The 25,853-nt window shown below is 42.8% G+C and overlaps 1 protein-coding gene, 1 long non-coding RNA gene and 1 other non-coding gene across 3 annotated transcripts; 2 read left to right on the top strand and 1 right to left on the bottom strand.

Moving 5' to 3' along the window:
* Positions 1 to 576: 576 nt before the first annotated feature.
* Positions 577 to 1,268, bottom strand: LOC142625803 (uncharacterized). The gene is made up of 2 exons (XR_012842406.1): positions 986 to 1,268; positions 577 to 862 (listed from the first exon to the last, which is right to left on the bottom strand). It is a non-coding gene; the product is annotated as an uncharacterized LOC142625803 (long non-coding RNA).
* A 5,976-nt stretch (positions 1,269 to 7,244) lies between these two features.
* LOC142625400 (uncharacterized) lies at positions 7,245 to 8,525 on the top strand. Its single transcript, XM_075799067.1, has 2 exons — positions 7,245 to 7,386; positions 7,918 to 8,525. The coding sequence occupies exons 1-2, from the start codon at positions 7,245 to 7,247 to the stop codon at positions 8,523 to 8,525; spliced, it is 750 nt and encodes a 249-aa protein (XP_075655182.1).
* A 6,903-nt stretch (positions 8,526 to 15,428) lies between these two features.
* Positions 15,429 to 15,502, top strand: TRNAR-UCG (transfer RNA arginine (anticodon UCG)). Its single transcript has one exon. It is a non-coding gene; the product is annotated as a tRNA-Arg (tRNA).
* The last annotated feature ends 10,351 nt before the right edge of the window (positions 15,503 to 25,853 follow it).

The raw sequence follows: 25,853 nt of genomic DNA on the forward strand, positions 1-25,853 counted from the left end.
GGGACCTATTTTTAATGAAAAAGTTGTTGAAAAGTGAAATTTGTGGGTCCATGAACAGTGCACGGATGCACTGTTCATGAGGAGAATTGGTCAACAACAGCGGCTAAAAAAAAAAAAAAAAAAAAAAAAAAAAAAGCTGAAAACGCGCAATGAAGAGAAACGCAGACGTGAACGTGGATCCAAACCCTCTCTGAATCTTCTAACTCAGCCACTTCATTGCAATATTGCACATATGAGAAAGCCTTGGGAGTTTGGACCCAGATATGGTGTGTCCTATTCAACAAACACACTCATGATGATTGCCCGAGTTTCTAAACATTGGCTCCACACCCCCCCCCCCCCCATATGAGTCTATAGGATTAAACAGATTGCGTGTATGCCCAAAGTTAATGTGTTACAATTGTGAAGGCATAAAGTGCATAACATTGCGTTTTTTCTTCTTCTTCTTTTCTTTTTCAGGTAGGTGCATGACACAATTCTTATAAAAATAAAACAGAACAAACAAGTGCAACAATATACTGGAGAGGAGTTGAGGTACATTTCTTATCCACCAATTATCAAATTAGGCCAGAGATCTTGACGCATACTGAGGATGCACTAAAAGAAATCGAATTTAATAGGTACAACTCTTCCTTAACAAATTACTATGATTCTCCAATAGGACACAAGAAGCTGTTTTTTACTATGATTCTACACCCTTGATGTAATAATCACTAAAATAAGGCCAATTTTTTTTTTTTTTTCTCTTTTGGCCAGGACAAAATAATACCGAGTCAGTCAACTCAATTGTGATACTCTCTAACAGAGGTTACAGAACAAGAAATCGAAGAAGCTCTCTGTGCAGTCATAACAGCAAGAACAACTGCAACCCAAACAAAATTAAATGACTTAAGAAACTAATATTACAAAGTAAAAAAATCAATTTTTTTTTTTCTTCTTCTTCTAAGAATTTAAGTTTTAAGCACAAAAAATAAATAAATATTACCACTCATCCACGACCTTGTCTTGTTCATCCTGTCCTGCCTGGAAGTCCTTGCTTGAAGTCTCAATGGCTTGTGGTGGAGGAGGTTCCATCTCTCTCTCTCTCTCTCTCTCTCTCTTTGAGACTGTGACTTTCTCTAGGTTTGTCTGGACAGGCTCTGAAACATGAATGGAGAAAGATTTAATGGTGGGTAATCAGATCACGTGGGAGCACTTGGGTTGGCTATTAAAGATAGGTTGAAGCCAAAAAGATTTCACCTTTTCAATTTTCCAAAGAAATTATTCTTTCTTCATTTTTGATTCATTTAATTATAGACAAAGAATCGTGTGTATTTGCAATTTGATTTGACTAATGAATGATGATGCCACTCACAATTCACGATGACTACATAAGACAAACGTAAAAGGAAGGAGGCAGAAATTACGTACTAAGGTGGTCCCATTTAGATTCTAGCCGTTGGATAGGCATTTAACATTAACTCAGAAGGACATCTAACGGTTACAGATGAACAACAAAAAAGGAACAAAAGGACTCCATACCTGTTAATTCCTAATTTCCTATCCCATATTCCCATTCAATCTTTTTCAAAAGGGCTCCACCTTTTTCAATCCGGATGAACGAAATACACGCAAGCAAATCAACTACCTAATTTATTGTTTTATTTCATAAATTTTTTTGATGTGTTTCAATTTATTGTAGTTATCTCGGGTTGCTTTGACTGGTGTGAATTTTTAAAAAACATAGTAATTTACTAAATTGCAAATTACCCCATCTATAATATGTGGTCATTTAGATTTTTTTTCCTCTGTAATGTATAAAAATTTGGATTTCTACCCTTAATGTTGTGTAGTTTTTGAAATAAATTCTTCCACTAATTTAAATTTATGAGGTGACATTTATGTGTGTTAGTTTGTCAAATAAATTCATAAAATGTTATTTTAATTATGTCACATCAATTAAATAAATTATTTTCCCTTAATTTTTTTTCCATACATTTCAAATTTGGGGCCTATTTTCTATTTAAGACTCCCAAACAATCCATTTTTTCTTCTAATCTATGGTATATTATTGTGAACAAAATTTTTTGTTCATATATTTAGTTAAAATTACAAGAAATATTAAAGATTTTCTATATAAGCTAAACAACATAAATGTTTTCTATCTCATTTTCAAGGTTATAAACCAATATAGGAAAATAAGACAATTTTCTAAAAAAAACATTTCTTTTTCCCAAAAAAACATAAAGTGGAGAGATGAGTAGTGTAAATCTAGTCTAGCATAGAGATAACAAAATGTTACTGCCCCACCCCCAATAATCTTGCCTTTACTTGCTTTGGTTTTCCATAATCCAAAAGGGAATATTAAATAAGGGGGTGTTTGGTAGTTAAGTTTTTAACACATTTCTACACATTTTAAACAACCTTGCACACATTTTAACATACTTTTTCACCCACACGTATATCAAAAATACCCAAACAACATTACTCAATCTAACCAACCAAATAGGCTCTAAGTAGGAACGGAATTTACCTACCTTATCTCGTCTTATCTCACCCTATCTTGAGTGTGCGTTTTAATTTTACATATAAAATTTAAATTATTCATATATAGTTCAATCTTTTTTATATACATCCTTATAACTATCTAGAAAAACACTCATTCCTCTCCCGATATTCTCATCATAGTATATTTTCCTTCTTTCTCATCTCTCTCACTCCCATTAGCATTAATGTCACACCAATAAGAGTACTCACAACAATGTAGCTAAATAGCTATATAGATATTTTTGCTACACCAAAATACAAAAATCCATACTACAACAGTGGAGCTAAAGGTAAAAATTTTACCTTCATTGCTACAGTGCACATCTATATATGGATGTGCAATGTAGCTGAAAGCTATATATATATATATATATATATATATATATATATATATATATATATTTATTTATTTATTTATTTTGCGTTCACGCTACTTTTTTTATTTTTTTATTCTTTCAGCATTTCATTCTCCTTTCTCCGTGTCTCTCTCTTCACTACCTCTCCCTTTCTTCTTTCTTCCTCCACAGACCCGTCTTTCTTCCTCCACAGACCCTTCTCTCTCTCACTCAAAAACTCTCAAATCCCAAAACCCATAATGAGCTCCGCTGTAGAAACTACCACAAAGGGCGGCAGAGGCAAGCCAAAAGCCACAAAGTCGATCTCGAGATCCCACAAAGTCGGTCTCCAATTCCCAGTTGGCTGTGTCGCCCGGTTCCTCAAAACCGGCCGATACACCCAACGTGTCGGCTCTGACTCCCTTATCTACCTCTCCGCCGTCCTTGAATACCTCGCTGCTGAGGTTCATTAAAATAACGTTATTTCGTTTGTCATTTTTCTGGGTCTCTGTTTTGGTTTTTGGTTACTGATTGTTTTGGGTTTTTTCTTGGTTCAGGTTTTTGTTCTTCTTCACTAGCTTTGATGGGCATGGCAAGATTGTGGTTGTGCAGTGATTTTTATGGGTTTGATGGTGGTTGTGGTTATGTGCTGGTGGTTGAATGAAATATTATTTTATTGTAGTGTTTATATTATTTTATTATGTAAAAAGCTAAAATAGCTCCACTGCTATAGGATGTGAGAAGGTAAAATAAATAAAATAACTTTTTATGTAGCTAAATTTTTAGCTCCACTACTGTGGATGCTCTAAGGATGGTAAAGTGTCTTTGTCTTGACTTATATATCCTACTTCTGTCAAGTAAGAGTTTTCCTTACCTTGAAGTTAAGGGAAAAGACACCCATAATCGCGCTCCACCTTACCTTGTTTCCATCCTTAGCATAGCCTGATGGAAGTGAAAGCTGAATTAACGTTCCATTTTTTGGGCATACCATGGTCAAGAGAAAACAAGCTAAAAAGGGATGGAAAATGTTTGTTGCCACTCTTATATATCTTCACTATCTCAATTCTTTTATGTTGCCAATACCACCACCACAATTCTATTAATGGTTACCACCACCCTTACCATTGTGATTGCCACCATCATTACACCACATTGACATGTGATTATTTGGTTTTTTCTTATGAGTCATACCACATAAAAATTAAGTTTCAAATTGACGAGTATCAAGATTGGGATGTCCAGGAGACAGACAAAGTTAGCTACGTCCAAGACAGAGATGAGCTCAGGGGCAAGACCCCGTCAGTGTGTAAGAAGACAGGTGTGTGTACATTAAAAGCGCAATTAAATACCATCAAGACAGCTAACAAGCAATGATTGCGCCAGAACCATTACAAAAGCAATAATAGCACAACGGTCACCCGTTACACCTTAAACGGAGTCATCATTGTCAATTAATGCCATGTTCCTCTCAGGAGAGAAACACTCAGAACAACATTAACAGACATAACTGCACCAACCCGAAGCAAACTATAAAAAGAGAAATAGAACTGAGGTAAGGAGACATGAAACATGAGGAGAGAATTGTGAGAAACTTCTTTTGAGAACTTATAATCTGACTTTGGCATCGGAGTATTCTTAGTTGGCCTTACGCCGATAGAACCCTCTGTTGCTTTTCTTTTCTTAATAACAGGTACCAGAGATCATCCATCGACACTGACGAGGAGCATACTGACGAGGTCAATTTTCAGCTTTATCAGTTTGGCGCCGTTTGCGAGAAGTGAAGAGTTGATCCTTTCTCAAACCATCGTGCTTCTACTGATAAAGCTCCTATCACTTGATGGATTCGGCACCGGTACCCATTCTTGATCCTGTGGTGATGGCTCAACAGATTCAAGCTCTAACAGCAGATGTACAAGAGCTGATGAAGCAGAACGAAGAGTTGAAACGCTGAGCTCGCCCAAAGGGCAGCAATGCCTCGCATCATCAACGCAGCCGTAGTCGACATGACGAGGAGGCCAGCAGTCCTAAAAACAGTAAGGGAAAAGATGCAACCGAACACATAGGACAGTCTGTGCATGATAATGATCACATGATGAAAAGCTTAAGAAGGGAACTTGACAAAGTGAAGAATTCCATGAAAGGGAATACGACGATGAATCTTGATGGCATGCTTAAACGAACAGATTCGCCTTTCAAAGCCAGCATTTTGGAGTGCCCTCTACCTTCGAAGTTTCGCCTGCCGCAATTGGAGTTTTATGATGGTACAAAAGACCCTCTTGACCATATAAGGGCCTTTAAGACTATTTTAAACCTTCAACAGACACTTGATGAAGTTATCTATCGATCTTTCCCTGCCACACTTAGAGGAGCAGCTAGATTTTGGTTTAGTAAATTGCCAGCATCTTCCATAGCAACTTTTGAACAGCTCAGTGAGTCATATGTTCGCCATTTCATTGGAGGACAACGCCATAAGAGGCCAACTTCTTACTTACTGACAGTGAGGCAGCAAGAAGGGGAAAGCTTAAGAGATTATGTGAAGTGTTTCAACAAGGCTATGTTGGAGATTGATGAGGTTGACAACTAGGTGATAATGAAGACCTTCCAGGCTAAGTTTAACAATGCCGACCTCATTTTTTCGTTGGGAAAGACGCCCCCAACCTCTGTGACGGATCTCCTGTTCAAAGCCCAGAAATATATGAATGGTGAAGATGCTCTAACTGCGAAGGGGTTAACAGGAAAACCGAAGAAAGACGAGCCTGGTGATTCTCATGGTAAGAGAAGGATTGTAAGGATTCATATTCAGAGACCAAGACCAGCAAGCTCCTAAGAAGAAGATTAATTTCACCCCGTTAGTGATGCTTGTGGACAAAATCCTGACACAAATTAAGGATGTACCAGGACTAAAATGGCCTAAGCCATTAAGCACGTCCTCTAGAAAACGAGATCCGAAGAAGTACTGTCGTTTTCATAAAGATCACAGCCACTGAGGTACAACAACCCTAGAGCTAGGATTGAGGACAAAGCCCATGATGATGTCAAGGATGATGGACGAGATCATCCAAAGCAAGCTGTGGGTGAAATACAGACGATAATAAGGGGGCCCGTCACTGGAGGGTCGTACAAGTCTCTAAAGAAGACTTATTGTAGGCAGGTCAACAATGTTCACATGAAGCATCTGCCTTCAAAGTACCGACAATCAGAGAGTGAAGACATTACGTTCTCTGAACGAGACACCATTGGGATTAAACAACCTCATGATGACCCACTTGTCATTGTATTGGAGATCGAAGGTTTCAACACAAGGAGAGTGTTAGTTGACAACGGGAGCTCTGCGGATATAATGTACATGACGGCCTACCAATAATTGAGGTTAGATCCAAAAAGGCTTAGACCTTTTAAGTCCCCGTTGGTTAGCTTTAGTGGGGATCAGATCTATCCCAAAGGCATCATCACATTGTAGGTCATAGTAGGCGTACATCCGGTTCGGATAACGAAGCAGTTGGATTTTTTAATCGTCGATTGTCCATCGTCCTATAATGTCATCCTGGGACGACCTACATTAAATCGGCTCAAAGCTGTAACTTCGACTTACTACCTAAAAATGAAGTTCCCTACCCCAAACGGGATAGGGCAAATATGCGGAGATCAGCTATGGGCTAGAGAATGCTACCAAGCAGTGTTAGCCTCGAAAGAAAACCATGCATGGATGGTGGAAGAAGAATCAAAGAAGCCTACTCAAGAGCTGGAGGATATAAGCCTAGTAGAAAGGGACGTTACCAAGGTAACAAAAGTGGGGGTAGGACTTGACGCAAATTTGAAGACCAGGATCGTGGAGTTCTTGAAGCAGAGTCTTGATATCTTCACCTGGACTCAGATTTGCTAGGCATAGACAACAAAGTGATAGAGCACAAGCTGAATGTCGATCCAACTAGAAAGCCCGTTTAGCAAAAACAATGAGTCTTTGCTCTTGAGAGAAACAGAGCTGTTGTGGAAGAAGTAGAGAAGCTTTTGACTGCTGGGTTCATCAAAGAAGTTTATTACCCTAAATAGCTAGCCAACATCGTCATGGTAAAAAAGTCAAACGGGAAATGGCGTATGTGCGTAGATTTCACAGATCTCAACCGCGCCTACCCAAATAGCTTTTCACTTCCCAGGATTGATCAACTTGTGGATTTAACAACCAGCCATGAGTTACTAACTTTCATGGATGCATGTTTAGGCTACAATCAGATCCGCATGAATGAAGAATATCAAGAAAAAACAACATTTTTTACCAGCCAGGGGTTGTACTGTTATAGAGTTATGCCATTTGGCCTGAAGAATGCAGGGGCTACTTATCAGAGGTTAGTAAACCATATGTTTAGAAGGTAGATTAAGCGGAATATGGAGGTTTACGTAGAAGACATGCTTGTGAAGAGCAGGAAAGTAGAGCTGCACTTGGACGACCTCAAAGAAACTTTCGACATATTAAGGAAGTATCAAATGAGGTTGAGCCTAGCGAAGTGTGTGTTTGGAGTTTCATCAGGCAAGTTTTTAGGGTTCATGGTCTCGTAGTGGGGTATAGAAGCTAACCCTGAGAAAGTTAAAGTCATACTAGATATGACGTCCATGCCATTTGGCCTGAAGAATGTAGGGGCTACTTATCAGAGGTTAGTAAACCATATGTTTAGCAGACAGATTGAGCGGAATATGGAGGTTTATGTAGAAGACATGCTTGTGAAGTGCAGGAAAGCAAAGCTGCACTTGGACGACCTCAAAGAAACTTTCGACACATTAAGGAAGTATCACATGAGGTTGAACCTAGCGAAGTGTGTGTTTGGAGTTTCATCAAGCAAGTTTTTAGGGTTCATGGTCTCGCAGCGGAGTATAGAGGCTAACCCTGAGAAAGTTAAAGCCATACTAGATATGACGTCCCCAAGGAATCTGAAAGAAGTTTAGAGACTAACGGGGCGCATAGCAGCTTTGAACAGGTTCGTGTCCAGAGCTATAGATAAATGCCTCATATTCTTGAAGACATTGAAGCAGGCTTCCTAATGGATAAATGAGTGCAAAGCAGCTTTCCAAGCACTTAAAGATTACCTGTCTAAGCCCCCACTGTTGAGTTTGTCTATTGAAGGAGAAGATTTGTTTTTATACTTAGCCGTCTCTCAGACAACCGTAAGTTTGGCGTTGATTCGAGAAGAGCTCCAGATTAAAAAACTGGTCTACTACACAAGCCAGGCTTTCCAGGGTGCAGAAGCAAAATACCCAAGGATAGAAAAGTTGGCTTTCGCCTTGATCGTTACATCAAGAAAGCTTTGTCCCTACTTCCAAGCACACACGATACTAGTCATGATGGACCAACCATTGCGAAAGGCTATGGGTAGGCCAGACGCAGTGGGGAGAATGGTTCAATGGGGAGTGGAACTAAGCCAGTTCGAAGTTGACTATAAGCCCAGAACAACAATCAAGGCCCAGGCGCTAGTAGACTTTGTCGCCGAATTCACTGCAACTAATCAAGATCCAGAATTAGATTACTGGACAATATACACAGACAGCTCAGCAGCGTCAGGCATAGGCGGAGTAGGAGTGATTCTCTTCTCCCCTGAGAAAGATGTCCTCAAGTACGGAGTTCAGCTTCAATTCCCAGCAACAATAATGAAGCAGAGTATGAAGCCGTCCTAACGGGCTTGAGGGTTGCAAAGGCCCTAGGAGTGAAAAACCTGAAGTTGAATTCTTATTCAAAACTCGTGACTGGGCAGATGAACAATGAGTACGAGGCTAAGGAGGATAGGATGAAGAGGTACTTAGCATTGACTAATTAGTTAATTTCTAACTTTAATGATGTTAAGATTACTCAGGTACCCCAAGAAGAAAATTCTGAAGTGGACGAGGTTGCTAGACTGGCAACGTTGGAGACCAGCAGACGACGACCTGGATTGCTCATGGAGGTGCAATATCTTCCGAGCATTGAAGGGATTGACATGAATTATGTATGATCAGAAGAAAGCTGGATGGATCCAATAATCACTTACATCAAAAGTGGTAATCTGCCGTCAGATCCAACGGAAGCAAGGAAATTCAAGGTTAGGTCATCCAGATTTACAATCTTGAATGGCGAGCTTTACAAGAAGGGATTCTCTCAACCCTACTTGAAGTGCCTCAATCCAGAAGATGCTGAATATGTTCTAAGGGAGATCCACGAAGGAGTATGTGGAAATCATTTTGGACCACGTTCACTCATCGGACAGGTCGTTCACATAGGATAATTCTGGCTAACAATGCAGAAGGATGCAACTCAGGTCGTTCAAAAGTGCGACAAGTGTCAACGATTTAGGAACATGCAACATGTCCTAGCGGAGAACTTGATGAGCATAACTTCAACCTAGCCATTCTCCACATGGGGAATTGACATAATGGGCCCCCTACCCCGAGATAAGAAGCAGGTAAAATTCCTAGTCGTCGCTATTGACTATTTCACAAAGTGGGTGGAAGCAGAACCTTTGGCAGTCATAAGGGAGGCCAAGATACATCACTTTGTGTGGAAGAATCTTGTTTGCCAATTTAGGATTCCACAAATCATTATCTCCTACAATGGACGATAGTTTGACAGTCATAAGTTTAGGGATTTCTGCAAGGAGCTGGGAATAAGGAACCACTATTCTTCACCTAGTCACCCACAGGCCAATGGCCAAACAGAAGTCACAAATCGTACTTTGCTTAAGTTGATCAAAACCCGACTTGAGGGGGCAAAAGGGGCATGGCCTGATGAGCTCCCAAGAGTGCTGTGGGCATACAAAACGATGGAGAGAACCCCAACAGGTGAAACACCCTTCAAAATGATGTTTGGGACAGAAGCAGTAGTTCTTGTGGAAGTTGGCGTATCGAGCATTAGAAGGGCATGGTACGACGAGCAAAGTAATGGTGAGAGTCTCAAGCTAGCCTTGGATTGTTTACCCGAAGTCAAGGACGATGCAGCCTAAAGAATGGCCCTATACTAGGAGAGGATGACGAGGTATTACAACCAGAGGGTCAAACTGAAGCATTTTAATCCTAGAGATATGGTTCTACGAAAGGTCTCACAAGCCACCAAAGATCCAAACGAAGGGAAACTGGGCCCCAACTGGGAAGGCTCATATAAGGTCATTCGTTATTCAAGGAGGGGAAGCTACTAGAAGACACAAAGGGGAAACCTTTGCCTCGTCCATGGAATGCAGAACACCTTAAGAAGTATCATCAGTAAGGGAGCAAAGCCTCAGCCTTAATAAATTCTAGGGTTTGGAACACATCGTTTATTTACTCACAGATAAGCGAGATATCAATTTTCATTATGCGTTTGTTTCATTTCCCTTTCAGCACTTTATTTTTAGGGCCTATTGTGTTTCCATAAGTTTATACCCTTGTAATTCCTCTTCATAAGCAAGGACGAAAAAATCTGGCAAAGCGTCTGCAGAGCCACTCCTTTTCAAGTGATTAAAGCAACAAACAATCCATGGTGGAAAAGCTTCTTTAGATTAAAATAAGTGATAAAAACTACAAGTTAAATCACAAGGATAAAAATCTCGTCAATATGAATGATGAGATCAAAGTCCAAAATAAGTGATAAAAACTATAAGTTTAAATCACAAGGATAAAAATCTCGTCAATGTGAATGATGAGATCAAAGTCCAAAATAAGTGAGGAAAACTATAAGTTTAAATCACAAGGATAAAAATCTCGTCAATATTGATAGGCCAAAAACGTATTGACCCCCTTATGATGGATTAATTAATTAATTAGCCAAGTTTAATTAATTAACCAATTTAACATGCAAAGCGTGGTAGCACAAACAAATCACCAATAAACTAAAGTATGCAGCGAAAATTAAATGACACGGTGATTAGTTTACGAATGGGGAAAACCTATACGGCAAAAACCCCACCGGGTGATTATAAGGTCACCACTCTCGAAATTCCACTATTATCACAACAAGCGGTTACAAGTAAAGGAATCCCAAGTACCTTAACAACCTACAGTTGAACCCTTACCCCAATACCCAATTGGACTTGTTTTGTAGTGACAATTTCTCCTTTCAATGTACGGCTCCTAAGTACGTGACTAACCAATTGTACAGATCCCAGTACGCGACTTTAATCATCAACTAGAGAAGATGGTTGACTACAAAGTTCTTCAATTCATCCACACGATGAAGATCAAGAAAATGCTTGGTTACAAAAACCCTACGGTGCACATTATACAACAACTTCTTCACAAGAGAGATGAACTAGGGCAAGAACTTTTTCTCTAGGCACAACTTACTCGAACAAGGATTTCTCAATGCTTGTGCAACTTGTGAACACTTTTACGACCTTTAAAATAATCCTTTTATATGTCTAGGGTTAGGAGAAAAGAAGGCCCAAAAACACATCCACGGATTGGAATCAAAATAGAACTCAAAATCTGTTTTTCTTAAACCTCGACAGATAGAGGTTTCGAGATGCTGTCGAGCAGCTGTCGAGCCACGAGACTGGAACAGCTCTTTAAACCTCGACATATGCTAGCTGTCGAGCTTTAATGAACTTGCACTTTTCAGCTTGTTTCTTGGACAGGCTTGATGACTTCAACACTTGATCTTGAAACACAGTTTCTTGAAGCATTAAACACATCCTAAATCTACCCAATTACAAGTAAAGTGCGTTTTGTCAAAGGATTAGCCAATTATATAAAAGAATGACATATATTCTAAGCAAGTGAAACACATACGTCCTAACAAATATGAATAACGAGATCAAAGTCCAAGGTAAACAATGAAAATGCTAAGTCTAAATCGCAAGGGTAAAGACCTCGTCAATGTAAATGACGAGACTAAAAACCAAAGACGAGAGAATGATGGGATCAAACCCAACTTATGAAGGGCCTCAAAACCTCGTCAACAAAAGTTAACAAAGACAAAATCACAAGGACAAAAGATTCAACAACAACATTATAGCATAAAATAACCAAGTTCTAGCATGAAAAGAGAAAGGAATTGTTCAAGATAATAGCCCTCAAATCAAGGAGGCAACCAATGTTTGTCAAAATAAACGCCTCAAAATAGGGAGGCAATCATTGTTTGTTAAACACCTGCCCCCCCAAAAACAAAAGGGGAACCCATTGTTCTTAAAAAAAAAAAAATTTAAAAAGAGAGAAAGAAGATAGAGAAATCATGAAGGAGGGGCGGTAGATTCATCAAAATCTTTTCCTTCAGCACCTTTGTCTTTTTCCACAGCACCAGACTCAGCTTTTTCTAGCTCCTTCACTTCGTCTTCAAGAACCTCGGTATCAATCTTTTCAAAATCCAAGCTAGAAAAGTCTACAGCCAAACTATGGTGCTTCATGGTCCACCGGCGTAGAAGCTCAAACCCTTTAAAGTACTGCATGAACTGAAGGTCTGAGAATTCCTCTGACTGCGAACTTCTAGACGACCTTATCTCTATCTTCGTCAGTCTTCAGAAGAGCAGCCTGAATCTCTTCATCATTCTGGACGACCAAAGCCTTCTCCATGCGTACGGCTTTAGTAAGCTCTTTTATTTTTTGCTTCACTTCATTCCTCTCATTCATAACAGAAATCAAGTCCTTCTTCAATTGGGAACATTCAACCTCCACAGATTCCACTTTCGACGTAGCCACCATGACTTTCTCCTCTGTGTTCAGGTAATTAGTGGTGATACGCAACAACTCCCCAAGGATCTAGTTGGAGTAAGTGGATAAGAGAAGAAATTATGTACATCCACATAGGCAAATCCAAAAAGTGATGTTGAAAGAACAGAGTTACATACCTGCACTAATTTATAGATGTGTCGACTGACGAGTTCATGGGATGGAATGGACGATAAACCCTTCAGTTCATCATTGGTAATCACATTGTGTGCACGACCCAAGGCTATAGTGGGGTCGTCCCATACACTCATCCCCACTTTGCTTTTACCTCTTGCACGAGTAAGTGGAGGGGTAGCGGCAGTAACTTCCAAAGACAGGGTTGGAGAAGAGGAGCAATATGGATAGGAGGAAGAGGAGCAGAAGTGTCATCCTTCTCGTCACTTAGCTTCCTTTTCTTCAAGTTCGAAGTCAAATTGGCTAAAGGCTCATTTTTCAAGTTTTTGATACGGGCATATTTATCCTTGCTGTATCTAGTGGCCATTTCTGTATAAAAAAAAAGAAAAAAGAAAAAAGAAAAAAGGAAATCCCTAATTAGATGATAGAAGAAATTAAGAAAGATGAAGCCAGGGATAGACGAACTTACTCTTCTCTTCTCGATGAATTTTTCCAAAACGTACTTTGAGGGTTCGGGGCCTAAGCAAAAATCATACAAATGATGAGGATCAACTAGGTCGTCGAAATCCTCTATTTCATGAGCATAAGCAAGGGCAACTCGAACTTGGTGGCGATATTGATCTTCGAGGTCAGGATGATCAAGATTTGCAAAGAATCAAAATAAGAGCTTCGTCAAACAAGTAATCAAGATATAGAAGCAGAGCAAATGAGGATCATGGAAATACGCACCAAGTGCTGGAACTTCCCATTTTCGTAGTAATCTTGGGACTTCCCCCCAAAAATCGTCGGATAAGGTTTCCCAACCCGTTCCAGAAATGAAAAAATAACGTGATTTCTAATCACAGAAAGACGAGGGAAAACCCCTAACAATCCTAGATTTCCTATCCCAGGGCAGGAGTTCAAAATACCCATAATGGGTAAAAGCCTTCAAGTGATACAAAAACAGAAACTCATTTAAACTGGTCATCTCTCCATCACAAGCAAACACCCAAATGGACATACAGCTTATTATTGTCCTCCAAGCATTGGGGACGAGCTGACCAGGGGCAATCTGGAGTTCACTCAGGAGATGTGAGATAAATGGATGGATAGGAAATCGAAGGCCACACAAAAAGTTAGCCTCATAGAAGCATACCTCTCTGTGAGCAAAGCTGCAAGCTTTCTCACCCAGGCGAGGCAATCTAACAGAGGTTCCTTTGGGAAAGTGAAACCTCTTCCTAAAGCGCCTTAGATGACTTCCTTTCAAAGAACAAGACTCGGAAAGAGCATGCAAGGGGCGAGAAGAAGAAGATGAGGGAAATTTTGAAATGGCGGTGTCTACTACCTAACTCAAAGAATCAGCATTGGAAGACAACCCAGTCTCCAGTTCGCTAGACCGAACATCATCTACCCTATATTGGACAGTATCCATCTCCGAATGATGTCTTATCAGAGACTTACGGATTAAAGGATAAAGGAATAGAAAACCGACTTAAGGGCAGAAGAACGAGGAATAAACAGTCCTATTTGTGGTCGTCGACCTGAGGAATATTCTAAGAAAACTCCTAATCAAGCGAAGAAAAATGAGACCGAGGGGCACTCTTGGCTAAGAAAATCAAAACCAACCATCAAAGCATAAAGAGAAGGAACCTTACCAGAAAAATATGAAGATTTCCCCAAGCGTGCAGAAGTTTAGACCAAATAAAGCGGAGGAAGAAGAACAGTTTTTCTAAAAAGGAAAAACGAAATTAAGGCGCGCAAAAATCTAGGAAACTACACACACGCCACGAACAAAAGATTCACATGTGTTCGCTTCTTGGAGGCCAGTTGTTTCGCATTTAAGACGAGAACCGAAATTTCGGGAATTGAGAAGATACGAATTGTCATGTCCAATCACATTCCTAAGATCGTCCAAGTTCATGACGACCACGGAATGGGGGGGGGGCAACTAACGAGCATCAAGATTGGGACGTCTAGGAGATAGACGAGATTAGCTACGTCCAAGACAGAGACGGGCTCAGGGGCAAGACCCCGTCAGTATGTAAGAAGACAAGTGTGCGTACATTAAAAGCGCAAATAAATACCATCAGGACAGCTAACAAGCAATAACTGCGCTAGAACCGTTACAAAAGCAATAATAGCACAACGGTCACCCGTTACACTTTAAACGGAATCATCATTGTTAATTAATGCCACGTTTCTCTCAGGAGAGAAACGCTCAGAACAGCATTAACAGACATAACTGCACAAACCCGAAGCAAACTATAAAAAGGAAAATAGAACTAAGGTAAGGAGACATGAAACATGAGGAGAGAATTGTGAGAAACTTCTTTTGAGAACTTATAATTTAACTTTGGCATTGGAGTATTTTTAGCTGGCCTTACGCCGGTAGAACCCTCCCTTGCTTTTCTTTTCTTAATAACAGGTATCAGAGATTGTCCATCGACACTAACGAGGAGCATACTGATGAGGCCAATTTTCGGGTTCATCACAGATCATCCTTAAATTAAAAACCAAATAATCACATGAAACATTCTTCCTCTTGAAACCCATGAAGTCGACGTGCCATTTGTCAGCGTGCAGCATAAGAAGCGTATTGGTGACAGACTTACGTAATTTCATCTTTTTGTTAAGGTATAGGACCATAGGAAGTCTCTAAATATCGGCTTATCCTTACGTTTGCTGATGGCTAATTTGGCTTTTTCCCGGAGAGGAAAACGATAAAAGATAATCAAACTTACCATAGTATGAAGTCATCTATCAATGTTACCTCTATTTTAAAACAAATATAATAAACGGTAAACCTCTCACACAATTGACCGCATAGCGCAGTGGATTAGCGCGTCTGACTTCGGATCAGAAGGTCGTGGGTTCGACTCCCACTGTGGTCGTCCTATTTTTGAATTAACAAGAAAAAATAAAATGCCGAGTAATTTTTTTTTAATAAAACATTAGAATGTAAAAGTGGTTTTCCACTTCTTTGACGCATTGATTGTTGGGAAAATTTTTTTTTTCCTCTGTTTTTTTGGGTTTCAAGATTCCACAAAGTGACATAGGAGAATTAAATAAGTATAAAATAAAAAATCAATTTTTTCTTAATAAAAATTCAATTTTTTCTTGATAAAACGTATGAATTTAAATGTAGTTTATTCACATCAAAATGTACTCTTAAATACACAAAATCTAGAACATAGTTTATTTTAAAGGCAAGATTAAGTAAAGTATTTAGATGTTGTTTCTTAAGTTCTTCTCTTAATAAGAGGAGAATCCAAAGAACAGCACTTAAGGTATTGTACCTAAGTTTTATTCTTATTTTAATGAGATAAATTGTAAAATAAAAAATATGGTGTGGGGGGCGAAAAGATCCTGATGAGAATGTGGGCCTTTTGGGCCGTGTTAAGGAAGGCCGACCTGCTACTGGGTTTAGAATTTGTTGGTACTATGGGTCGGCCCATACGCCGAGGGGTTCGAGGATCCGAGGGTGAACTTATCCTCGGACGGACACCGAAGGACTCGGGGTTTCGCAATAAAGATTAGGGGATGACACGGTTAAGACCAATGGTTGGTTAAAAGGGGTAAACCCTAGAATGCCCCGAAGCTACTCGGTGTTGAAGAAATGTCAAAGATAAAGGCTGCCTCCACATTAAAGACCCCGCACCTACCACCCCGGCCGCATTTGGGGAAGTGACACCTCGAACGGTGGAAGAGAAACTTCGGTTACTATTCAAAGGCACTGGGAAAAGAAATATCTAGGTTAAAGAGGAGGTAAAGCAACACGTGTAAAAGGTATTCAAGAGAGTAGTATTTAAGGGGGAATCTAAGAAAAGAGGGGATCTCCTTTTTGTAACCTAAAAGAAAGAGAAAAAGAAGGAGAGAGAAATTATATAAGAACGAGTCTCGGCTTACGTCCGAGCAGCATTGATTCATTGCATTCTTTGTTGTTTTTAAGTGTTTATCATCTTTAGCTTGCTATTTAATCCTCAAACACTTCTAACCCGGGTTTCAAGCCCACACTCTACAAATTACATTGTTTAAGGCTCGTGGGCTCGAGCCGAATCGTTCTTGGGGCTGTGTGCAATTGTGCACTTACAATTGGCGCCGTCCGTGGGGAATCTAGTCTCGGAAGAGGTAGGGATATTATGGCAGGCGTAGGCTCTCACCATGCAACGCAGTCACAAGGATCACAACCGGAAGATCATTTCCAACGTCTTGAACATCGTAGGGATCGTGAGGGAGTGTCCATCTGCAGTATCCAAGTGCCGGCCATACCTGGAGGGGGTAGCACTACCCATGATGAGGGTTCTAAATCCATGCAGTAGGGAAATCGACCGTTTGAAGAGGAAGTTACGCCGTGCTAAACGTAAGGCTTCCCCGTCCTTGTCTAGTTCTTCCTCAGAGGATAGTGTGGAGCCGGCCACAGGCTCAAGGTCGCGCACTCCCACCGGCAACATCCTCCGGGAGGAGGGCGCCCAACCAACTCGCACGTAAGAAGCCTCGTTCTAGGGCTCGTGTAACGATACCATGAGTAGTGGCGTTGCACCAACTCTCTAAATCTCCGTTTTCGCGGAGGATTGAGAGGGGGAGGCTCCCAGTGAGGTTCACCTGCCCACCTTCACCATTTATAATGGCCGACTGATCCCGTGGAGCACGTGAGTCACTTCAACCGCAGGATGGCGGTGCACTCTCACAATGAGACTCGATGTGTAAAGTTTTCCCCTCCAAGCTGGGGACTCGTGGCTATGAGATGGTTTAATGGTCTCAAATCTGGGTCCGTAGGCTCGTTTTGGGGAGCCGACTAGGGCATTTGCTTCGCGGTTCATTACGTGTAGCGAGTCCCTCGCCATTGGATTCGCCGCTATCCATGGCCATGAAGGAAGGGGAGACACCGAAAGCATACTCCGACCGATACTCGGGAGATGTTTAACGAGATAGATGGTGACTTTAATGAGGTGGCGCTTAATACCTTCAAGGTAGGTCTCCCTACCGACCACGACCTAAGAAAGTCTTTGACGAAAAGCCCGTCCGCAAGTGTACGCCGCCTTATGGATCGTATTGATGAGTAAAGAGGGTAGAAGAAGACCAGTAAGGTGAAGGTGGAAAGGAAAAGGTTATCCCGGTTAGAGAGAAGGGATTGTGTCGGATAGATACCATAACAACAAGCCGAGGAGGGATTACTTCGGCAATCCGGCTCGCAGCACCAGTAAATACTGTGTTCCGAGAGCCGGCGACCGGTTACTAGAGAAAGTTCGTAAAGAGCCTTTCTTCGTGGCTGGGGTAAGATGGCAGGGGACCCTGCGAGAAGAAACCAAAATCTCTTTTGCCAATACCATCAGATGTAGGCCACACTACCGAGAACCGTCGGACTCGTGGGAACCATCTAGAGCAGGCTCGTCATGAGGGAAAGTCAAGCAAAGCACTTGTGTCACCCCCACCTGGGCGGGTTAGTCAAGTTGGTTTAAACAACCAGGAGGAACAATACATCTCGGCCGGCCTTGGGAACAATTAATGTTATCTTCGTCGCCCCCGTGGCAGGACCGGCCAGTCCCACTAGGGTGATGGCGGTTTCCCATCACCGCACCGAGGACATGGGTCACAGGCCGAAGAGGTTGAAGGGCATTTTGCCCGTCTTAGATTTCTGGAGGAGGATAAGGTAGGGACTATCCAGCCCCATGACGATGCTCTCGTGGTTACCCTCGAATTGGGAACTATGACGTGAGAAGGGTGATGATAGATCGTGCGGCGGTGCCACATATCATGTACCCCGATCCGTTTGGCGGGGTTAAGATTGAAGTTGGAAGACCTTACTCCTTATGACTCGCCACTTATAAGCTTCGAAGGGAGAGCCGTTGTGCCGAAGGACAGGATCCGTCGTCGGGCCCGGCTCGGAAACGGTGGAGGTGGACTTCATCGTTGTTGATGCGTACTCTCCATACACGGCCATCCTTGCCGCCTTGGTTGCATGCGCTTGGAGCCGTCTCTTCTACCTTACATGTTAAAGTTAAATTCCCCTGGGGGAATGTGTCGAGGAAATCCTCGCAGCCCAATCGCAGTCAGCAAGGTATACCTGGCCGCTGGCATCGCATCGTACCAAGCCGAGTCTTCGGCTTTGATCAACAAGGGATTATAGTGCGTAACCGCTCCCGACTCATCTGGAGAGGTGACAGGAGACGAGACACAAGGCGAGGGATTAGAGAAGTTTCAAAGGTGGCCGATGACCGGAGAGATTCTTCCAAGTCGGTATACTTTTACCACACCAAGAGAAAATGGAGTTGTTAGAGTTCTGAGGGATAATGTTGATGTTTTTGCGTGGGATCCTTATGAAGCTCAGTTCGGATCCGGGCTTCATTTGTCATCACCTAAATGTCAACCGGCTATCATTCCGAGAAGGCCACCTCGGCGATCTTCCGAACATTCCGAGGCCGTGAAGGAAGAGGTGTGCTCGAACTCAAACGGTCGGGGCTATCATGTAAGTTTTCTACCCTGAAAGTGGTTAGCCCATACGCTTGTCGTTAAAAAGAAAAATGGAACGTGGAGGGTATGTGTGGACTTTGACTCGATCGGAACAAGGCCTGTCCCAAAGATTCGTTTCCAATGCCACGCATTGATCAACCGGTGGATGCCACTTTCGGTCATCCCTCGGATGAGTTTCTTAGACGCCTTCCTGTGGTTATCACCGCATTCCCTGGCACCGAGGATCGTGAGAAGACCGCATTCATTACGCCGACGGGAATTACCATTATAAGGTCATGCCGTTCTGGTCCCGAAGAATGCGGGGCTACTTATCAAAGGATGATGACCAGAATGTTCGAACGCAGATGGGGAAAACCATTGAGGTATACGTTGACGATATGGTGGTGAAAAGCAAAACAATCCCCTCACATGTGAAAGATTTGGCCGACACTTTTCGAGATACCGAGAAGGTACGAGTTGCGCCTCAACGCCTCAAAATGTTCTTTCGGCGTGGGTTCGGGAAGTTCTTGGGATACATGATTACACATAGAGGCATAGAGGTAAACCCGTGCAGTGTGTTAAGGCTATTCAGACTAGTGTACCTCCTCGAAACCCGAAAGAAATTCAAAAGTTGACGGGAATGATCGCCGCTTTGAACAGGTTCATATCTCGGTCACTCGACCGTGTCGTCCTTTCTTCCAACCGCCGAATAAGTGGAAAGGGTTTCGTGGACCGAGGACCGCGAGTTAGCCTTTCAACAAGCCTTAAGCAATATCTATCTCGCCACCCATCCTTTCTCGTCCCGAAGCACATGAGATTTTGTTTGCTTATCCGCGGCCGTCCACGCGGTCAGCCTTGTCCCGATAAGAGATGATAGCGGGTGCAAAGACCGGTATATTATGTTAGTAAGTCTTTGGGCGATGCCGAGGTACGTTATCAACCTTTAGAGAAAGCGCTCCTAGCCGTGGTTCATGCCACGCGAAAGCTTCCCATTATTTTCACTCCCACACAGCGGTCGTTTCCGACCCATTGCCCCCCTGCAAGCCTCGCGTAGCGCCGACTACTCGTGAAGGATAGCAAAGTGGGGGACCATCCTGGGGGCTTTTGATGTAAAGTATAAGCCTCGCACCTCGGTGAAGGGCCGCATCCTCGCCGACTTGGGTGGCGGAATTTGCCGAGCCATTACCGGGAAGAAAAATCTTGGTGTGATTACAACCGCCGTGCCTCCGATTTGGAAATTTTATGTGGATGGGGCGGCGAATCGAGAGGATCCGGTGTTGGACTTGTTCTTATGTCCCCGCAGGGAATTGTCTTCGAAAAATCTTTGAGATTGGCGTTCTCGGCTACTAACAATGAGGCCGAATACGAAGCGGTCTTGGTAGGCATGAAAATGGTGCATAGGATGGGTGGAAGAGAAATCCACATCTTCTCGGATTCTCAACTTGTGGCCTGGACAGGTCACGGGACCATGGAGGCTGAGATCCAAGGATGCAGGAATATTTGGCCCAGATTAAGCGTCAGCAAACTCAATTTGGCTCCTTCGCCTTAACTCATATCTCTCGGAGCGGAAACACCCATGCAGACTCCTTAGCCACGCTGGCAACGTCCTCGGCTCAAGGTTTACCTAGGGTTATCCTCGTTGAAGATTTGCTAGAGCCCTCTCTAGTCATTACCAACGCGCCTCGTATCCATCTAATAAGGCCTGGACCTAGTTGGATCGACTTGGTCGTATCTTTTCTTAGGGATGATGTCCTTCCTGAGGACAAATCCGAGGCAGATAAGATACGCCGAAAGGCGCCACGATTCTGGCTGTCCGAGGATCAAAAATTGTACAAACGATCCTTTTCAGGACCGTACTTGTTGTGTGTACACCCTGATTTAACGGAGGGGCTTCTAGAAGAATTGCATGAAGGGATTTGTGGCAGCCACACTGGGGGAAGGTCCTTGGCTCACAGAGCTCTGACTCAGGGTTATTGGTGGCCCAATATGCAAAGGGAGGCCCAAGACTATGCTAGGAAATGTGATCAGTGTCAGAGATTTGCTCCTAATATGCACCAACCTGGGGGGGTTCTTAACCCTCTCTCCAGCCCTTGGCCTTTTGCACAATGGGGCTTGGACATTGTAGGGCCATTTCCGAGAGCTGCTGGCAATAAAAGATGGCTTCTTGTGGGAACAGACTATTTCACTAAATGGGTTGAGGCCGAGCCCTTAGCTAATATAAGAGATATTGACTCCAAGAAGTTTGTCTGGAAAAACATCGTTACCAGATTCGGTATACCACACACGCTCATCTCGGACAATGGTGTTCGCCCGACAAGAAGGCTTTTAGGAAGTATTGTGGCGACATGGGTATTATAAATAGGTACTCCACCCCGGCCTTACCCTCGAGGAAACGGGCAGGTGCCGAGGCCGTTAACAAAGTCATTGTCGGTGGGCTAAAGAAAAGGTTAGATGATGCGAAAGGTAGATGGGTAGAAGAGCTCCCTCATGTTCGCTGGACGTATCGGACCACACCGCGGCAGTCCACCGGAGAAACTCCATTCTCTATGACTTATGGAGCCGAGGCGGTAATACCTCTAGAATCCGGTTTTCCCACCTTAAAGACCAGCTCTTTTAGTCCCGAGAATAACAATGGACTCCCCGGAAAAGGGCCTAGATTTGCTCGAGGAACGGTGCGAGGCAGCGATGGTCCGTATGGCTTATTATCGGCGAAGCTAAAACGAGGATATGATACCCATGTGAAGCTAAGACCACTTGCACCCGGTGATCTTGTGTTAAGGAAGGTTGTAGGCACTTCTAAGAACCCACTTCTTGGGGCAAGTGGGACCTGGCTGGGAAGGCCCCTATCGCATTGTTTCCGTAGCAGTACTGGGTCATATAGGCTAGCCGATCTAGACGAACGAATAGTACCACGTCCATGGAATGTAAATAATCTTAGAAGGTATTATTATTAATGAAATGAGCTTTTGTCTGGTTGTATTTCAAAATTATGAGTAGCTCGACGCTTGAAGTTATCATTTTTAAGAATCAAACGAAACTTGGTTAAGTGCCGTCCTCGGACCACAAACCTTGTGGAAATGGATGTCTTGTCATTTGTTAAACAAACCTTAGTTATGCCATCTTGGACCTCCTACTTTGGGAAAATTAACATTTGAAGTTATCATTTTTAAGAATCAAACAAAACTTGGTTAAGTGCCGTCCTCGGACCACAAACCTTGTGGAAATTGATGTCTTGTCATTTGTTAAACAACCTTAGTTATGCCGGTCTTCGGACCTTCCTACTTTGGGAAAATTAACATTTGAAGTTATCATTTTTAAGAATCAAACGAAACTTGGTTAAGTGCCGTCCTCGGACCACAAACCTTGTGGAAATTGATGTCTTGTCATTTGTTAAAATGTGAACCTTAGTTATGCCGGGTCTTCGGACCTCCTACTTTGGGAAAATTAACATTTGAAGTTATCATTTTTAAGAATCAAACAGAAACTTGGTTAAGTGCCGTCCTCGGACCACAAACCTTGTGGAAATTGATGTCTTGTCATTTGTTAAACAGAACCTTAGTTATGCCGGGTCTTCGGATCTCATACTTTGGGAAAATTAACATTTGAAGTTATCATTTTTAAGAATCAAACAGAAACTTGGTTAAGTGCCGTCCTCGGACCACAAACCTTGTGGAAATTGATGTCTTGTCATTTGTTAAACAGAACCTTAGTTATGCCAGGTCTTCGGATCTCATACTTTGGGAAAATTAACATTTGAAGTTATCATTTTTAAGAATCAAACAGAAACTTGGTTAAGTGCCGTCCTCGGACCACAAACCTTGTGGAAATTGATGTCTTGTCATTTGTTAAACAGAACCTTAGTTATGCCGGGTCTTCGGATCTCATACTTTGGGAAAATTAACATTTGAAGTTATCATTTTTAAGAATCAAACAGAAACTTGGTTAAGTGTAGTCCTCGGACCACAAACCTTGTGGAAATTGATGTCTTGTCATTTGTTAAACAGAACCTTAGTTATGCCGGGTCTTCGGACCTCCTACTTTGGGAAAATTAACATTTGAAGTTATAATTTTTAATAATCAAACGTAAAATTGGTGAAGTTTTATCGTCGGACCACAATTTAGATCAAAGTTATCTCCTTATTATGTCTGGATGTTAATGCGTTACTGTTTATTAAACTCGGACCTTAAGTTTCATGTCTTTAAGTGTTAAGCAATTTTGTGTAAGGAATGGTCCTCGGATCTTACATCCTACTAGAAACAGTGTTGTGCGTCATAAGGGTTTAATCATTATATGAAGTCCTCTTTTCTTTTTGATCAAGGCATTGTTTAAATATATTAACCATGCCACTTTTTATTAAATCTTCAATGATGTACATAAGATTATGTGAAAGTTATGATTGCGCAATTCTTGGAGTTAGATTTGTTTACCCTGAGAAGTTTTGGTTATGTGCTAATGGCCATATTTATAACAAATACAAAAAAAAAGTAAAGTAAAGCATAACAGATACAACCCAAGTGAAAAGCAAGTGAAATTGTTCTTCATTAATCAGTTAAATATGCATTACATAGATAATTCAAGAATGGAAAAAGAGAAGCCCTAAGCTAAGTCCTAAGCTTTTGGAGGAGGCTCTTGCTGAGAGGTACTAGTACCCTCGGTCTTTCTCAACTCCAGCTCAAAGGGAGTCAAGATCTGCTTTCCCTTATCTGCTGTCTTCGTTGGAGGGACGTTGGGTTCAACCGTTTGGCTTAAGTCCTTCTCTGCATCTCCTCCTCCTTCCTTCTCTTTGTTGGAACCAGAAGGTTCTGTAGGATCAGGAATTTGCTGTGGGACCACCGGAGGTAGGGCAGGAAGAATTGTCTCAGGGGTAGGAGTAGCAGCAGGAGCCTCTTCAATCTCCTGTATTTCTAGGGGAAGCCAAACGTTCTCGGACTTCCTTAAATCCGAAGATTGGGGAACTCCTGCTGCGTTTAGAGCCTCCCCCCATACTTTCTGACAGTATTTGCGGCATAAAGCCGCGAACTCCTCTGTCAGCTGCTCCTCGGTGGTTGCTACCCCTTCATCAAAACTTGCCTGCTTGGCAGCTTGAAGAGAGAGTTGGAAGGAGCTGGCTTCTTCCTTCATTAGCGCCAGTTGCTTCTTCAGATCCGAGCACTCCCTTTGGGCTTGGGAGAGCTCTTCATCTCTTGCATGAAGGAGCTTGCGCTGTCCTTCTATCTGGGTCTTCATGGTCTTCAAGTATGACACGACCCCAAATTTCTCTCTCCTCGTGTCCGACACCTCCGAGGCCGCCTTCTCGTTTCCGCCAGGGGCGTGCCCAAAGACTTCTCGCCTCCATCCCGATTTCGAGCTCAGTTCTGGCTACTTTCCGAGTGTCTTCAATAAGCTTTTCAGCTACAAAAACCTCCTGAATAGCCTGTAACAAAGTATGATGGAGTTAGGAATAAAAAATAAAAATAAAAAAAAAGGGGGAGAAAAACTTACCAGCGCTAAGTCTCTTTTTAGTGAGAGGAATAGTTGTGGCTGGCCCATCTTTTCCAAGGTCTCCATGTCCTTGGGCAGCAGAAGTGGGCGTTCCAAGACCTCGGCCAGGTGGTGGGCGTGGCCTTGTTGAACCGCCCTTATACTGGACTGGCAGGAGATGGGTGCGCCGTCCAGCTTTAGATCGTGGACCAGTGGTCGGTGCTCGCGCACTTCGCCTCGTCCCCGAATTCCCCGATTTCAACCGAACGGGCTCTACCCTTGCCCTTGTCCAGCTTCTGCTGCTGGGCCGATGGGAGTTGTTGGCGTGGTTTCTTGGGGTCTTTATTAATCGTCCCCTCATTATCCCCCTTCCTCTTCTTCTTGGGATCCTCTGGCCGCGCTTTGGCTCAGCCTCGGAGGAGGAGGAGGAGGTAAGCCGGGGGAACTTGGGACGTCCCCGTTTTCTTTTTTCTCTCGCAACCTTAGCAGCCCTATTCGTGAGGAGACCCTCCATTCTTCCCATGTCTTCTTCAAATTCGTCCTCGGGAAGGGCAACTACAAACCCCGCAATTCTAGAGGCCTCGGTGGCTTCTTCCTCCTCGTCGGAAAGTACCACAAACTGGTTCCCGCGAGGTCTCTCGGTGTCTTCGAGATGGAATTGATCTATCTCGTCGTCAAGAGTGTGTGAAGAAGACACCGCTCTTCTCGGGATGACAGTTGTTTGTGAGTGCACGCCAGCGGGGATTGTCCGCTATAGGCCTATTGTACAAAACGTGTTGGGAGCGTCCGGGAGTTCGCGTCGTCCGAAAGTGGGGCCGAGCTACGTTTATCCTCCTTCGCCTTCGGTCGCCCGCAATTATGGCGCTCTCTATCTCCCGGAAGTCCGAGGAAAGCGGGATTGTACCCTAGGACGAGGTGAGCAGCCCGGAGTTGTAAGTCTTCACTAACGAACACTTCGGAGCGAAGTACTCGGTTTAGATCGGCAATGTTACAATGACTCGACGAGGACGCACGTGCCGCTTATCTCGCAAAAAAAGACGTCAAAACGAACAAATCGGTCGATTCACACAAATATTTAACAAATTTAAGTAAATATGAATACGCATTTCGTGTGTGTTAGGAGAAGTTGTGTTGTGGGGAGATTAATCCTACGGCGTCGCACCCGGATCCCCCCACTCAACCGGGCATGCGAGGCCGTCGTGCCGCTCCCGCACACGATCAAGTAGTCGTCCTTCATGCCTTTGTTTGATTTGGGCGTACAAGAGATTAGCCTAACGGTGCCGGGACCGAGATTTAATATAATAACCTACCTTAGAAAGTTTATGGGACTC

The sequence above is a fragment of the Castanea sativa genome, chromosome 2 (genome assembly GCF_040712315.1).
Source record: "Castanea sativa cultivar Marrone di Chiusa Pesio chromosome 2, ASM4071231v1".
NCBI classification, from domain to species: Eukaryota; Viridiplantae; Streptophyta; class Magnoliopsida; order Fagales; family Fagaceae; genus Castanea; species Castanea sativa.

Coding starts and splice junctions, on each gene's coding strand:
- LOC142625400 (XM_075799067.1), top strand. CDS start 7,245: ATGGAGGTTTACGTAGAAGACATGCTTGTGAAGAGCAGGAAAGTAGAG. Junction 7,387..7,917: donor TGTGTTTGGAGTTTCATCAG/GCAAGTTTTTAG, acceptor AGTGCAAAGCAG/CTTTCCAAGCACTTAAAGAT.